The following is a 17986-nucleotide window of genomic DNA, read 5'->3' as shown; positions in this document are numbered from 1 at the left end:
GATGGTCATGTATGTGATCGATTCACTTGTTTTTCCGAGTCTTTGTTGCAAGAGGGATCCGAGATAGCTTCTACCTAGTCATCCATCTTGGCCCCGCCTAGGGTTTTTCTTAATGAGCACTTATAACCCAAAGTCTTCTAGAATTACCTTGTGGTCAGCAGGGTAGAAAAGTCCTTTTGACCTTGTGATACAAAGGAGTGAATGAGAGGGCAGAACTTGTATTCAGATAACAGGAGACTTCAAAAGGCTATTTGAAGAAATGCTGATAAAATACATTTTACAAGAGACATAGTGTTTGTCAAAGGAAATATTACAGATCTTATATTTATTCGTTTTTTCAAGACTTTAATTTTCTCAAACTAGCATCATGTGGCTGATTTCTTTATCAAAATAACCTTCTTAAAGAAAGTTTAGGGCCTGAATGGCTATGCTACCATGGTTTCAGAGGATGGGGAAATGATTTTGTGTGGTACAAAGAAGGAATTTGGAGCTAAGGAATATGGAATCCTAAAGGGATAGTATGAAAGAGGGGAAAAAGTAACATGGCTAAAGATCTTTTGAATGATGTGACCTTTTTCCTAGGGACACCCCTTAGCTTTCATTAATGCTACAAAAATTTGAAATGCTTAGCATGATTGCAAATGCTTGGTGTGAGGCACAGCAGTGAACAGTGCAGCTAAAACCCCTGATCTGATGAAATTTATGTTATGATAATGGAAAACTTAGTCAAAGACCTGGATTAAGTGAAGGAACCCATGCAGATACTTGGAGGAAGAACTTCCCAAAAAGAAAAAAATAATGTTTGTTAGTTGCGTATTGGTGTGTGACGAATTATCTTAAGATGTGGTTGCTTCAGGTGGCATTAATTATTTATCATCTCTCAGAGTTTCGGAGAGCCATGAATTATGGGATGGTTTGGATGGGCAGTTCTGGCTTGGGATCTCTCATGAGGTTGTAGCAGATGTTGGCTCAGCTGCAGCTATCTGAAGGCTTGACTGGCACTGAAGGATCTGCTTCTCAGGTGGTTCACTCCATGACTGCCAGTAGGTGCTATCTGTTGCCACCTGAGCATCTCACTTTTCACAGGGCTGCCTAAGTTTCGTCATGATCTGATGCCTGCCTTCACTCAGAAGGACCAATCCAAAACACCAGCGCAGGAAGGGCAATGCTTTTATGACCTAGCTTCAGTAATTGTACACAGTCCCTTCTGTAGTGTTCTACGTCACAAAGACCAGCTCTCATTCCATGAGGAGACCATTACAAAAGGAGTTGAGAGTCTTTAGAGGTCATTTTAGAGATTGGCTACCACAAAGTACAGGGCCTTGAGACACGTTTTGCATGTTCAAGAATGAGAAGGTTGGCCAGTGTGACTACAGCAGAGTTAACAGGGAACAAATGTCTGGAAAAAAGGTTCCTTGCAATACATTAGTTTTATCTTAAGTCCAGTTGGGAAGTCATTAAATGATGTTGAGTAGAAGGTTTTGAGTAGAGGTGTAATATGACCTGTACTACATTTTACAAGATCACTCTGCTTGCTATGCATAGAATAGACTGTGCATATGAAAGAGGGGAGAGCAGTGCGATGCAGAGAGCTGAAGAAGGATGACCAGTTAGAAGCACAAGAATAATTTAGGTGAGAGATAATGGTAGCTTTGATTTATTTGCTGTAGTAGTGGAAATGGCTGCTAACCAAATGGTCAGCATTTCGAATCTCCCAGGCTCTCCTTGGAAACTCTACGTGGCAGTTCTATCCTGTCCTATAGGGTCACTATGAGTCGGAATTGACTCGACAGCACTGGTTTTTTTTGTTTGTTTGTTTTAGTGTAATCTAAGCAGTTCACAGCAGTTTAACTGAGCTGATAAGATGGAGATCAGAGTTTTTTTGTTTCTATGTTTGTTTTGGGGAGAAGGAAGGTGAAGGCTGGAATCTGTGGGACAGAAGACCAAGAGGAGGGAGCTATGCAGAGAAAAAGTTCAGAAATATGCATAGGGGATCCTTTGAGTCTTGGCTGAAATGCATCCATAGGATGAGAGAGAGAGATAATAAAATAACAGCCAGACCTTATGCAGAGTTAAGAAACAGACTTCCAACCAAAGTTGAGAGAACTTGTTAAACATCCAGAGTATTCATTAGAGGCTCCAGAAATGACACACTACAGTTACAGGGATAGACTAGTCTAGAATGAAGGCAGCTGTTCAAGTAGCTTGTCATAAAAACCACATATTTACCTATAAAAAAGATACACAGATGATAAAATGAAATACTAAAAATATTCAGTTAATTGAAAGAAGACAGGAAAAGAGGAAAGAGAAAACAAAGGACAGATGGTACAAATAGAAAATAAATATCAAATAGTAGACTTAAACATAACCATGTCAATAATTATATTAAATGTGAATGGACTAAACACTCCAATGATATGTCAGGGAATTTCAGGCTGGATCTGTAAAACCAGTACCATATCAGATACCATACACAAAATATCACCTAAAAATAATAAAACATTATTAGGTTAAAGTTAAGAGGATGGAGGGAGATACAGTCTGCAAATACTAATCATAATAAAGTTGGAGTGCCAATAAAACTGAGAAATAAGACTTCAGGGAAAAAAAAAATATTACCAGAACTTGAGTTGGCCTGAATGAGAGAGAGAAATAAGCAAAATGACTGTGCATGCAAGCGTCTGATTATTTTGGTGAAAAATAAGGTGTAAGCTTGTAAGCAGCCCAGTGCAGACATAGGGTTAAGGGTAACAGATAACAAAATGTGGTATTGTGAAGAGATTGAAGGTGCTGATGATTTTGGCCATTCATTGGAGTCAGTGCTAGAGAGTGAACTGGAATGCAAGAAGTAGTGGGTGAACAGAAGGATGTTTTGTTTTTTTTTTTGTATGTCTGAAAAGGCTCTGACACTTCGATAGTGTCTAGCTCCCTCACTCTATCATTAAGTGTGCTCTTAATTTAAAGATCAATCGAAAGCTAAGTCGTGTCTCTGAATCAGTATAATACATGAAACAAATGGATTCACCCTCTTAGATGGCTTATCTTTTCAATGGTGAAAGAGTTTGATTTGCTGAGTTGAATTTTTACATGAGTTACCTTGTTCTGTAAAACCAATAAAGTTTGCTTTGTTCTTTTAGCTTTCTTGGCACTCCTAATTTTTAGACTTCTGGCTTCTTAGAGAAGCTGTGGCGGTGCAGCGATTAAGAGCTTGGTTGCTAACCAAAGGGTTGACAGTTTGAATCCACCAGCCTCTCCTTGGAAACTATGTGGCAGTTCTTCTCTGTCCTGTTGGGCTGCTGTGAGTTGGAATTAACTTGAGGGTAACGTGTCTGGTTTTTTGGCTTCTTACAAGTAAAAAGACAAATAAATACGTAATAACATCCCTGCCATTTACCATTTATCACAGTTTAGGATATATACATACACACACGCACACACGCACTCACATATTTCTAACAAGTCTGTAAGGAAGTTATTACTATCTCCAATATGTAGATTAATAACCAAGTCTCCAGTTAGCTATTTTATTTAACCTTCTTAACAACATGTGGTTAGTAGCTCACAGACCTAGTATTTAACTATACTCTGACTTCAAAGATGGTGTTACAGTCTGAAAAAAAAAAAAAAACTTATACCAGTCTGTTAGCTTTCCTCTTAAATGTCAGACACTCATTTTTTTCTGATTATTACATTAATTTTTGAACATATGAAATCTAAGAAAGCAATCAGTGTTCAAAACGTAATTTTTTCTATATGCTGCTCCTTTCGGACAGCATGAGAAAAGAGCATAGATAAAAATGATTGTAATTTATGCTTTTCTTCTTTTTTTTAATATTTGCTTTGTTTTAAGCAGATCTGTTCGGTGCATTGAAATATTTTAGTACATAATCATTTGTGCTGTGTTGTTCCCTAATAAAATGTGCATTACATTCTTTAGGGAGATTTTGCAACTTTATTTTGCTTTTTATTCACCGCAGTGGTTAAAAATCTTTTCTCAAGAAGCCCTTTCTTTCCAATTTATAAAATCATAGAATTTTTAAAGTTGCAAATACTTCTTGAAATCACAAATATAACTTGTTTTTTAAGCCGCCCTGAAATATCTTTTGGTAAATTCTTGACAGATGGCTCTCATAGGACTTGATTTGCATGCTTTCAGGATAGCCTAGCCTCTTTATGAATCACTTGTTATTTGACATCTGTATATCAATGAGTTTTATGAGAGTTTAGGACACAGTGGTCATAACGTTGTTAAACACCATAAATAGATCAGGGAAGACTCAAAAGAATTAAGATATGGAATTGGATTTGGATTTGGTATTGACGGCAGAGGAGTCTTTGGGTGTAGCAAATAGTTAAGTGCTCAACTACTAACTGAAAGGTACGTGGTTTGTACCCACCCAGAGGCACCTCTTTAAAAAGGCCTGGGAATCTGTTCCCAAAAGGGTGCATCCTTGAAAACTCTGTGGAGTGCAGCTCTACTGTGCTGGGCACCAATGGGATTTATTTTTATTTATTTATTTATTTTGGGTGGAGAAGTGGCTGTGTGCTCAGCTGCTAACGAAAAAGTCAGTGGTTTTAACCTACCAGCTGCTAAGCAGAAGGATGTGGCAGTCTGCTTCTGTAAAGATTACAGCCTTGGAAATCCTGTGGGGCAGTTCTACTCTGTCCTGTAGCCACTATGAGTCAAATCAACAGCAATGAATTTTTTTTTTAATTGAGGGTAGATTCCTTCAAAATCAGAGAAGGCTTAACATGGAAAGCATGGTATTTAAGGGGAATAGGGTTCTGAATGATTTACTGGAACTCAGGACAAGTACAAAATAACAAGAGAACTTTCAGAAGGGCAGAAGGTCAGCTTTTGAACTGGGAATATATTTGAGTTTTGGCTAAGGGCCAACATTTCTGGTAAGACTCCAGAAATATGGTTTCTCTGAAAATCTAGACAGGCTAGCAGTTGTTTGTCATTAAGTATGTGTCAGGAGTTAACATACTTTGAGTTACTAGAATGGGAATCAAAAGCAGGATTACAATCCTTGAAAGAACTTTGAAAAGAGCAAGGTAGTGCATGTAATCCTAAAACTGGAAACCAAGATGACGTTTTGGTTTCAAAAGTAATATAAAATTCCTCCTCTTTAAATTGGTTGTTGTTTTTGTTAGGTGCTGTCAGGTTGGTTCCTACTCATAGCAATCCTACGTACAGCAGAACAAAATACTTCCCAGTCCTGCACCGTCCTCACAATCATTGCTATGTTCGAGTCCATTGTTGCAGCCACTGTATCAGTCTGTCTTGTTGATAGTCTTCCAGTTTTTCACTGACCCTCCACTTTACCAAGAGTGATGTCCTTTAAACTTGGTGGGAGGATAAAACTGTACTAGCAGCCATATGTGTTTTGATGCGTAGGTCCAGAATGCTAAACTAAAGCTTCTCTTATTTCTCTTGACTCTAGTGAAGATTGGTCCCAAAGATTGGGTCACTGCTGAGCATGTAGGTGTGGGTGAGACCTGCAGCTCAACTTGATTAAAACTAGTTACTCTAATGACCTACTTTCTAATAACCAACTAATCTAAAATGCAAAAAACACATTTTAATGTTTTGGACTTGATAGGGTTTTTGTTTGTATGATTTGTTATGCATTTTATTTAAGAACACTTCTGAATTACTTTTGTACTTACAAGTATATATCAAATTTGAAGCATACTTCTCTGAAGACATCAATCACAATTAGTTACAATGATCTATGCAGTTTCCTTCTACCACCCATTTGTCAGTTTGTCATATTTTGGTGGCTTAATTGTTGCTGTGATGCTGGAAGCTATGCCACCAGTATTCCCAATACCAGCAGGGTCACCCATGGTGGATAGATTTCAGAGGCGCTTCCAGACTAAGACAGACTAGGAAGAAAGGCCTGGTGATTTACTTCTGAAAATTAACCTAATGCAAATCCTATAGATCAAAACTATAGATCTGATATAGTAATGGAAGATGAGCTCCCTGGATTAGGAGGCACTCAAAATACACAATGGCTGCGGCAATGGATTTGGGCATACCAGTGATCGTGAAGATGGCACAGGACCAGACCACATTTTATTCTGCTGTATACAGGGTTTCCAGGAGCTGGAGCTGACTCGAGGACAACTAGCTACAACATGTAGTTTCCTTAATTCGGTCATAAATTCCAACCAATTAATTAGATAAGATGGATATTTTAGATCCTATGCATTAGAATTGCATTTAATTTTTGATGTTATTAGATATACATGTATATAACCTAATCCTATAATTTATCAGTCTTCCTGGTAAATTCAGTCAATATAATTGTGAATAAAATAGGATCTTGTCTTCAAAGAACTTTTGAGTCTAATCTTACAGAAAGCCTTAATAGGGACCTCTCTGAGAAAATTGTTCTCCGGAATTATATTTGGCAATAATTGTTTACAAAAAAACAAATTTGAATGCTTCTAGGAAAAATTTGTACTCCAGCTTGCCACAAGATGTTTTACTCTATTGTATAAATGTTTGTGACTACTTTGTTTCATTGCCTATAAATGAGGAGCTAATTTATGCCAGCTGCTCCTTAAAACCCTATGGGGCAGCTCTACTCTGTCCTATAGTATCACTATGAGTCAGAATCGACTTGACGGCAATGGGTTTGGTTTTCGCTAAGTTTCATAAATCAGGTTTACTTTTTAAATTAGCGATCTTAAAACATAAAGCTTCTAATACAAAAATTAGCAAAATACACTAAAAAGCATATAAAATACATCTATCATTTGCTATGTGCAGCGAATGTATTTTATAAATTTAAAATTGGGGTGGAAAATACCTTTGATCAGAACAATGTTTTACTGTTTTCTCTGTCATAGGCATTTGAGAATCTAATGGAAATGTCTTGCCAGGGGGAGGGTGGAAAAGAATGCATATATAAAATTTAACCTAAAATGTTTTCGGTCTCCCATGGATCTTTTGGAGTTGTAAAAGAGGTTCCTGCCCTAGGCAAAGTGATTTAAGTCCTTAAAATATTGAAAAATAATTTTTTTAAAAACACCTACATTGTTTTAAAGTTGCTTTTTCTGGAGATAGTCTTAGCTGATTTTATTTTAAAGCACACTGGCCTTCGCTGAAACGTCTGTTCTGACAGTAGCATTCACACCTAGATGACCCAGTAAGGCCCTGTGTTACCTGCTTTTGTTATTACAGTCTGTTTATTCCCAAGTTGTTATAATTGATGCTTTTATTTTGGGGTAGAATTAAATATAAGACATCTTATTTAAGGCTGAAATTTTCAGCAATAAAAGTTAAAAAATCAATCTCGCCCTCTGCCTTGAGAAGAATTAATTGAAAATCTTGTTTCTGTGCCAGTATTCTTTTCTGTGTTAGGGAAGTGTTTATTGTCTATGTTCGGTCTGAGGCTTGTGCCATAGTATAATGCTACCTCTTATCCTTATCCTCACTTAATGCTCCATTCATGGGATCGTTCATGTTGTTATATCTTGGGAGAACACAATGCATGATTAACACAAGGAAGATTTGTAGACGTTTGGGATAGGTTCCTCGTACCATCTATCATTCTTTGAGTTGAAATATTTGCTGAATGGTTTCTGTGTACCTGGCACTCTATGTTATCTTACTTAATGCTCACAGTATCCCTATGAATCATGTTTTTCTTATTCTTCCATGTATTCATTTGTTCCACAAATACATACTAATTCAAATGAATGCTAGGTGCTAGGGATGAGCTACAGTAAGCACACCATAAACATGGCCTTCATAGAGCTTATGGTTTAGAGGGGAGTAGAAAAAGTCCTGAAACTTAGGTAGAATTAATGTTATGATGGGAGTAGCGGAAGTTCATTGGTAGAATTCTCGCCTTCCATTCTTGAGACCTGAGTTCGATTCCCAGCCATCACCCGTCTTTCAGTGGAGATTTGCGTGTTTCTATGATGCTGAGGGAAACCTTGGTGGCGTAGTGGTTAAGTGCTATGGCTGCTAACAAAAGGGTCAGAAGTTCAAATCTGCCAGATGCTCCTTGGAAATGCTATGGGGCAGTTCTACTCTGCCCTACAGGGCCGCTATGAGTCAGAATTGACTCAACGGCACTGGGTTTTTATCATACTGAATAAGTTTCAGTGAAGCTTACTTCCAAAAATCAGCTGATGAAAACCCTGTGGATCACAATGGTTCAGTCTGCCACCAATCGTGAGGATAGCACAAGACTAGGCAGCATTTCATTCCCTTGCAAACGGGATCACCATAAGTCTGGCCTGTTTAGTGGCAGCAGCAACTATCCACAACAATGCTATGATAGGTAATTATAAGATACAATGAGAACAGCTAGCATGGATTTTATCCTAGTTTACAGGCAGTTAAAAGAAAAAGCTTCCCAGACTATGTGACTTTTTAGCAGAGACTAGAGTCACGAGTAGGATTTAACCAAGAAAAATGTTCGAGGCTAACGGTTCCACGTCAGAAGTCCTGCAGGTTCAACAGAGGAGAATGTGAATTATGGCTGGAGTATAGAGTACAAAGTTTGGTGAAGTAGTTGGGGGCAGTTTAATTAAAGATGTTGCAAGCCTTGTTTGCACATTTTTGGACTTGATTCTAAAAGTAATGGAAAGCCATTGATGAATTTTAATCAGACAAGTGCTACAACCAGATCTTGGCTTGAAACCAACAAGATACAAACAACAAATTATTGAAGAATTTAAAGTTTGAGGTAGAAAAGCTGACTTGGAGGCTCTTGCCCTTGCTCTGAGGCAGAAGTGATAGTTATTTGGGCTCAGGTTGTGGCAGTGGGCTTGAAAAGAAGTGGACATACTAGATATTTAGAAGATGTGAGAACTGACTGAACGTAGCAGCAAGGGAGATGTAGGAGCAGAGGATTTGGCATCTAATAGGTCTTCTTCTTGGAAAAGGAAGGATTACCAGCAAGAAGATGAGTCCAGTTTGAGATAAAAATGCCAAAGAACAACCAGGGGAATGGTGTCCATTTCTATTACCCTGTTGAGACTTTTCTCTTTTTACTTATTATGAGCATATTTTCCGATACCTCATCAATCATGGTTATAGTATCTGCTTTAAGTCCTTGTCTGATAATTCTAACATCCATGTCATCTAGATGCTAACATCTATTGTTGTTTGTTTTCTCTTGAAAATATGTCACATTTTCCTGGAACTCATATATTAAGTACTTTTGTGTAGTATCCTGGATATTGTGTTATGTTGTGGAACCTTGGATTCTCTTGTATTTCTCAAAAAATATTGATGTTTTTGTGTTAGCAGCCAATTGCTTTGGCTCACCTCAAAAAATGCTAACTGTATCACTCTTGCATTTGTCCATGGTTCATAATTATTTTATTCTGCCTCATGCATGCATGGTTCAGGGGTCAGCCAATGTTGTGTGGTTTCTGGCCCTCCCTTTTCTGGGATACCGCACTCAGTATTCCGTGGTCCTGGTTACTCTAGTCATCTTTCCCTGGTTCTTCTGGCAAACTTGCTGTGGGAGTTTCAGCCACCCTGTGCTGGTGTGGTAAATACAGCTGCCCTCAAGTCAGGGCAGCAGAAAGGGAAACTTACTGCATGCCAGTTGCTTCCTTTATGTTTCGGTTCCTCTCCAAAATATACCTGCTTTTATTCATTCTCCAGAGCCTTTATATAATTTTGGTTTAGATTTTTCAAGAGTTTATAGTTGTTATCTGCAGGAAGTAGGACTTGTTAGGGGCTTACTTCTCCCTACTGGAAGTAGTACTCTTGGCTTCCTCTGTTCCCTCTTCTAATATTTAATGTCACGTTTGTTGCTAAAGCCAGCAGTTAAATCTCGGTTTACAATCTTTTCGCTAAGAAATTCATCCATGGTCTTTACTTAAATTTTTATAATCTTTGATAATATTGCTTCTGTTATTAGTAAAATGTTCCTCATCAGAATTAAGACAGCTTACATTTATTTAGCCTTTACTAACTCCCAAGAGCTGTTAAATGCTTTACATGTGCTATTTTACTGTACCAATCCTATGAGATAGACATTATCCACATTTTGCAAATGAGGAGCTCTAACTTGCCCAAGGCAAGTATTATATTTACCATAACACTAAACTAAAAAAATGCAATTATATATATGGAAGCCCTGGTGGCATAGTGGTTGGCTGCTATGGCTGCTAGCCAAAAGATTGGCAGTTCAAATCTACTAGGCGCTGCTTGGAAACTCTATGGGGCAGTTCTACTCTGTCTTATAGGGTCCCTATGAGTTGGAATCGACTCGACAGCAATGGGTATATATATATACACACACACACACATATCTATATGTATATATAGATATACACATATATGTACTTTTTACTTTTTTTTCTGGGTACTTTTTATTTAGATTATGGTTTACTTTTTTTCTTTTGTATTTGAAATTTTGCACTTCTGGTGAAAGAAAGTAACAACTAAATATAATTCTAACTTCAATCTCAGTTTTAAACCCTATTGCATGAACATGGATGTTCATTTAATGAATGTTAGTAACCTTATTAGAGTCATCTTCATGTTTTGTATGTTTGCCTGCAAAATATATATTGTCCACTTACATGCTTCTGGTTTACATTCATCTACTTTCATGCAACGGGAAGTTATCAGCCATCAACAACAGCTTCTTTCTGTACTTGAAAAAACAACCTGTCATATCTATCTGTATTTCTAACCCTGGTGGCGCAGTGGTTAAGTGCTACGGCTGCTAACCAAAGGGTCTGCAGTTCAAATCCACCAGGCGCTCCTTGGAAAGTCTATGGGGAAGTTCTACTCTGTCCCATAGGGCTGCTTTGAGTCGGAATCGACTCGACGGCACTGGGTTTGGTTTGCTTTTGGTTTTCTTTCACTAGACCAGCATTGTCAAATAGAACTTTCTGTGATGACAGAAATTCGCTGTATCTCCACTCATATGGTCATCACTGGCCACATGTGGTTATTGAGTGCTTGAAATGTGATTCGAGTGGTTGACTAACGGAATTCTGAATTTTAGTTCGTTTACATTTAAAGAGCTGTTTTTTTTTTTTTTTTTATGTAGCTAAACCAATAAAACCAAACCCGCCACCATGGAGTTGATTCTGGCTCGTAGAGAGTGACGACTGTATCGACAGCCCAACCCTACAGCATGTTTGTGCGTCCTTTTTAGAAATGCGTTAGCTGACTATGTGGCATATTGCTCCCATAATTTGCCTTGATTTATTCAACTTATTAAATAATTATTTAATGGGTGACTACTCTGTAATTTTTCATGTTAAGCATGGTTTTGATTCCCTGCCTCAGCCTTAGCATTTTTTAAAATACTTTTCAAATAATGCTTTTTGTATCTGAGAGTACTTCATCATCTTAAAAAAAAAAGACAAGGAGTCAAATCATTTTACCTTTTACCTGTACTACTTATATATTATATTATAGTATATTGTATTATTAAAATATTATATTATTATTATATTAATACTATTATATGATATTAAAGGAAAGCCTGGTGGCTTAGTGGTTAAGTGCTACGGCTGCTAACCGAGGGTCAGCAGTTCGAATCTGCCAGGCGCTCCTTGGAAACTCTATGGGGCAGTTCTACACTGTCCTATGTGGTTGCTATGAGTCGGAATCGACTCGATGGCACTGGGATTGGTTTTGTTTTGGATTATATTAAAAAGGAGCCTTGGTGGTGCAGTGGTTAAAGTGATTGACTGCTAACTGAAAGGTCGGCAATTTGAAACCACCAGCAGCTCTGCAGAAGTAAGATGTGGCAGTCTACTTCCATAGAGATTTACAGCCTTGGAAACCCTATAGGGTCGCTGTGAGTTGGAATTGACCCAATAGCAGTGATTTTTTTTTTTGTTTGTTATATAGTAAATAATATGTTCCCTACACATATGATCATTGCAGTGGTTTCCCTTTTTCCAATCTTTCTAGCATATTTTAAATTATAACCCCATATTTTCTTTTTCTCCATGGAAACTAACTGCCATTGCACACTATTAACTGTGCTGTTTCCTGAAGGCTTCTGACCTGTAGGAATTTTCTGGGAAATTTATTTTTAAGCCTGGCTAGCCATTCCCTTGGAGTCCCTAGGTGGCACAGTTAAGCATTTGACTACTAGCTGAAAGACTGGCAGTTCGAACCCACCCAGAGGTGCCTTGGAAGACAGGCCTGATGATCTACTTCCAAAGGGTCACAGCCTTAAAAACCCTATGGAACAGTTCTACTCTGTACACGTGGGATAACCATGAGTCAAAATTGACTTGAAGGCAATTAACAACAACAGTCACTCCCCTCCTAATCTATGCTAGTTTTCTAAGTGCTGGTAACTGGCATTGGTTGAATTAGCTATTAAATTGCTCTATTTTATACAAGGAAGCCCTGATGGTGTAGTGGTTAAGTGCCACGGCTGTTAACCAAGAGGTCAGCAGTTCAAATCCGCCAGGCACTCCTTGGAAACTCTATGGGGCAGTTCTACTCTGTTCTATAGGGTCGCTATGAGTCGGAATCCACTCGACGGCAGCGGGTTTGGTTTGGTTCATTTTATAGAATAAAAAATCTTCCTAAAGATAAGTCCTCACAATTAATTATTTTGTAGGTTTAATTGTAAACCATGAATGGAATCATTTGTCGAAGTGATTGCTTAATGATTGTTTACTTTTTTACATTATAAGCCTTTCAATTTATTTCATGATATTTTGATTTTTATCATTTCAGGATCACCAAACAATTTTGAGAGCATGGGCTGTGAAAGATTTTGCTCCAAATTGCCCTTTATATGTCCAGATATTAAAGCCTGAAAATAAATTCCATATCAAATTTGCTGGTAAGTTTAGTCTCCAATGAAATCCTTAGAATTTTCTCACACTTCAGTTGTTATTGTGAGTCATGTCTCTGAAGTTAGTGGAGAATTAGTATATTCAAGATAGTACTGAGCAGAAAAGGATTTCCTTATCATCTATTAGTTGTGAGGATTTTTTTTTTTCCAATTTAATATGTAGCAAGGTAATATTTTGGGGTTGAGTCTTTACTTTTTTTTAAATCTAATTCGGTGATTTTAGCAACTGAAACTACAGGTTATCTAAGTAAGCCTAAGTAGATTAGTAATAGATTTCTGTATAACACTGACACAGGCTTCAAATACCAGATCTTCAGTTTATATATAGAAATATATTACTTCCCTATAGATTATTTAGCACATATATAAACTATGCAAGAGAATAATAAAATGTACTCAGGTGTATTTAAATAGGTTTAGTTTGGGGATGGCATTTGAAACAATTCCAGAAAATGAGACATGAATTTTTTTGTTAGAAACACTGCTTAAAAAGATCATATGAGGTTATACTTTGAGCTGTTAGGAAATTGAACAGTAAAATAGTACTTGATTTTGTTCCTAAATGCTTCTGTAGGAGAAAGGAACTAATTTTTATTCAGATAGTTATTTCAAAGTATAACAATCTTGTTGTTTCTGATATGATATTTTAATCTTAATAATCTAAAGTGTCAAGTCATTAAAATTAAATCATCTTAGCTATATGTCAGCAAAACATTTCCTTCAGAACGCTTACTGTCTTAGTTATCTAATGTTGCTATAACAGAAATACCACAAGCAGATGGCTCTGACAAACAGAAATTTATTATCTCACAATCTAGGAGTCTAGAAGCCCAAATTCAGGGTGCCAGCTCCAGGGGAAGGCTTTCTCTCTCTGTAGGTTTTGGGGGAAGTCATCAATCTTCCCCTGGTCTAGGAGTTTCTCAGTGCAGGGACCCCAGGTCCAAAGGACACACGCCACTCCTGGCTCTTCTTTCTTGGTGGCATGAGGTCCCTCTCTCTTTGCTTGCTTTTCTCTCCTGAAAAGGTAATGCAGGCCATGCCCCAGGGAAATTCCGCTTACATTGGATCAGGGCTGTTACCTGACTAAGGGTGTTGCTTTCCATCCTAATCCTCTTTAACATAACCTAATCTTCCCTCTAACCACAGGCAGATGTTCGGATTCCTAATACATCACAAAATAGAGAACAACCACACAACACTGGGAATCATGGCTTAGTGAAGTTGGCACATATTTTGGGGGCACACAATTCAATTCATGACACCTATTAGAATATTATGCTTGAATGAAAAAATAGAAAACACTGAGAAATCTTAAACTAAAGTTTCGAAAACCATGTGATTATTGCCCTTTAATTTGCTGTTTTGTAGCTGCTAGCCTTCCTACTAATGACATCATCATTTTTTTTTTTTCCAAAAATGTATAGCCAACAACTTAAATCAGTGCCTTTCTACTCTGGCTTCACAGTGGTAACTCACTGGAAGATTTTTAAAGCATTTGTTGCAGAGATTCTGATTACATGGCCTGAGAGGTCGCCAGAGCTTCATTCTTTTTTTTCGAATCTTTTTGGTTATCCTCAAGTTTCCTCACTAGGGTTGGGAAATACTACCTTAAATTTTACTTATATTTTAGGTCCCTTTAAAGTGGGCCTTTTTTTCCCAGTTTTGTTAATTATTAGCTCTGGGCTCATGTAATTTTAACATGTATATGAATGTCCTCAAATATATTTGAAGCTCCCAAAATATGGGCACTAGCTCTAGCTTTATGAGTGCTGTGGCAGATGCAGGGCATAAAATAGTGAACTGAACTGACATGGCTTTTGCCCTAAAGGCCCTTATCCTCTTTTTAGGAAAACATGTGATTGATGATGGCGTTTGGCTCAACCTCCTTTGGGCTTAATGTTCTCATCTATAAATTGAGATTGCTGTTGTTAGGTGCCATCTAGTCGGCTCTGACTCATAGTGACTGTGTATGACAGAGTAGAACTGCCCCATAGGGCTTCCTAGGCTGTAATCTTTATAGGAGTAGATTTCCAGATCTTTTCACCCACTGAGTGGCTGGTAGGTTTGAACCACCTGCCTTTCAGTTAGCAGCCAATCACTTATCCATTGCACCACTTGGAGTCCTTATAAATAGGGATCGTACTATTATTTTCAAAGAGTCTTTTATTGCAAAGATAAGAGAAAGTCCTTTAAAAATGGGGCAAAAAAAAAAAGCAAAATCTTAAAAGTTCAGCTTTTGATATTTGACCAAACCTGAATCCAAGTCCCAGTTTTACCATATTACCAGCTGCAAGACTTAGGACAACTCATTTAATGTCTTTAAGCCTGTTTCCTCAACTGGAAACTAAAAATAACAGCACTTCTTTGGTACACAGTTCTATAAAATTAAATGGAAATATGTATGTGAAGTACTCCTACCTCCTGTTACCTATATAATTAGCATTCAGTAAATGACAATTATTTATCTACAAGACCTTTGAGCTGACGTGTTGCTCTCGAGTCAGTTTCAACTCACAGCGACCCTATAGGACACTGGAGAACTGCCCCATAGGGTGTCCAAGGAGTGGCTGGTGGATTCAGACTGCTGAAGTTTTGGTTAGCAGCTGTAGCTCTTAACAACATATACTCCTTTATTTGGATTATTATAAAGGAATTTTTTTTCTTGCAAAATTTTCATCATACCGGATAATAACTTGTTATTAAAAAATTCTTTAGGGAGGCAGTACTGATATGAGTAATAGCCAAATTCCTAAAAATATGAATTTAAATTTGAGTGTCACCACTTAAGACTTAGGTAATCAATTTAATAATCTGAACCCTAGTTTGTTTGCCTGTTAAGTGACCATATATATATAGTCTCCTTTCTGTTGGTTGGGGTTAGCAGTAAAGATTAAATAAATATTGTCTGCAACCTCTTAGGTATTCAATAAATACGTGCTTAAGAAGAAACTGCTTCTTAAAACTATATGTATTGTTTGGGAAGATGGTTCGCAAGTATGAATTTGTTATAACTGAAATTCAGAATAAGCTTTGGTTCTCTTTCTCTTCTATAGAGAGCCATTGATGTGCTCCCAACAGACAGATCAAACGAAATGGTTTACTTTTTCGAACAAAAATTACAGAGACTATTGCATTGGTTCTCTTTCAAATTCTTGTTTTATCATTATTTTGATAAACACATTAGAATGAATGTATTATTTAAAAATTCTATCCCAACAGCTTCTCTCAGTATCTTTCATTGATAGCACCTGTTAAAATTCCTTTGTGTAGTGTCGGTATTCTTTTACGGCTGAGATTACAACATCTCAGGGAAGCTCATGTTTCGTTATTAAAAGGTGAAAACACCCTAGTTTCGTTAGAATGTCATAAAAACAGTTTGGGGTAATGTATGAGGCCCTCAAACAAATATAATATATCTCAGCATGAAATTAAAAAGATTGTGGACTTTACCTTTCAAAAGACAAGGTATCAAGCTTGGTTTGTGTGGTAGATTGTTCAAATAATTGCCCCCAAAGATTGATGTTCCCTATGTCTGTGTCCCATTGCAATGTGACCTTTCAGCTGTTTCCATGAAGAGGTGGAACCTGTTTTCAGACCCTTTGAATATGGGCTGGCCTTGTGACTGCTTTGAACCTGTAGAATGTGACAAAAGTTGCACTGTACAATATATGTAGCTGAGCCTGAAAGGGCCAGCTGTTTTATAGCCGCTAGCCTTCCTACTAATGACATCATCATTTTTTTTTATTGAAACACTGCTCTGAGACAGCATGTGAAGAAACCTGGTTTAACCTCCGCAATAATATAAGTCCACATGGAAAGTGAGACTCATCATCCCAAGCATCGTACCTAAGTTCAGCATCCAGCTTACCTATCAGCCAACCCAAAAAGTTATCTTAACACACAAAATTGTGAGAAAAAAAATGGTGGTTCTTTTAAGTCACTAGGATTTGGGGTTACATGCTTTAAAGGGCAATAGCTAACTAATAATGATTTTTGAAATATATAATTGCGATAATCTTAAGCCATACTCATTTGATAATATGCATTATATTCTGACCCTCAATGTTAAATAAGCATAATTTCAATTATCACAGAAAATCAATCTCGAAAGTATTTGGTTATGCCCCAGAAGTATCTGACTGCATCCCCTATGAGTATATATGCATGCACAAACATATCTGCATGTACATGTACCTATAGGTAGTTCTAACTGTACACACGTGTACACACCTGTACCTACCTGTACATGTGTATGCCTTTACATTTACATATGTGACCATACACTCATTTTTTGGTTATTGCTGATGTTGTTTCCAAATTATATATGCTATGTTCTTTAATACAAACATTCTTTTCTCTTGTGGGCTTCTTAGTGGCATTGTTAACTTTGGTCACGCCGTGTGTATTCTCTTTGTTTCCAGGAAAAGTTACTGAAGCTTATCCATAATGTTTTACCAACAACTTATTACAGGTATTCAAAAAGCACAGGATTCTAAACTTACACACTTTTCCAGAAGATGAAAAAAGAGAGATATCTCTCCACCTCATCTTATGGGGCTAACTTAGCCTGGATATAAAACTCATGACAGATAGTATGAGAAATGACCTTTGGAGAACAATTTAGTTGATTAACATAATTCAGAAATTAAATATATTAGCAAAACAAGACAAGTAATGCATTTACAAAATGATATATCATCGCTAAGTTGAAATCATTCCTGAAGTAGATTATCCTATTAAAGAGAGAAAGCATATCATCATTTCAGTGGATAAGAAAAGCCATTTGAGAGAACATGGAACATCTTTTCATGATAAAAACAAACAAAAATTGTCAGAGAGCTGAGAATGAAACAGAACTTAACCTAAGGCAATTTATTTACATGATAACCTAGAAAGAATCATATATAATGCTGACATTGAAAGTCTATCCTTAAGTTTAGGTATAAGAAAACAATGCCTGATAAAACCGCTTTTACTCAGCATTTTCCTGGAAATCCTAAGGAGTGCAATAAGGTTAGAGAAACAAACACAAAAAATAAACTTTAAAATATGAGAATTAAAATTGCCTTTATGCACATATTATAAGATTCTCTACAAAAAAAAGTCAAAAAAAATTTTATTTTTTTGATATATCCCTTTTCCTAGGGGATCTCACCCAT

The 17986-nt window shown here is 37.1% G+C and overlaps 1 protein-coding gene and 1 long non-coding RNA gene across 5 annotated transcripts in view; one reads left to right on the top strand and one right to left on the bottom strand.

Annotated features, from left to right (window-relative positions):
• LOC126066822 (uncharacterized) overlaps positions 1-17986 on the bottom strand; it is a 917409-nt gene that overhangs the window by 4805 nt on the left and 894618 nt on the right. The gene's annotated exons all lie outside the window — the stretch shown is intronic.
• Positions 1-17986, top strand: part of KCNT2 (potassium sodium-activated channel subfamily T member 2) — a 571079-nt gene that overhangs the window by 293851 nt on the left and 259242 nt on the right. For all 3 annotated transcript variants that reach the window (XM_049868194.1, XM_049868195.1, XM_049868196.1), the window contains exon 13: positions 12707-12815. In XM_049868194.1, coding sequence (XP_049724151.1) covers positions 12707-12815 — 109 coding nt within the window. The remainder of the gene's footprint in view (positions 1-12706; positions 12816-17986) is intronic.

The sequence above is a fragment of the Elephas maximus genome, chromosome 24 (genome assembly GCF_024166365.1).
Source record: "Elephas maximus indicus isolate mEleMax1 chromosome 24, mEleMax1 primary haplotype, whole genome shotgun sequence".
NCBI lineage: Eukaryota > Metazoa > Chordata > Mammalia > Proboscidea > Elephantidae > Elephas > Elephas maximus.
This window is presented reverse-complemented; position numbering and strand designations above follow the sequence as displayed.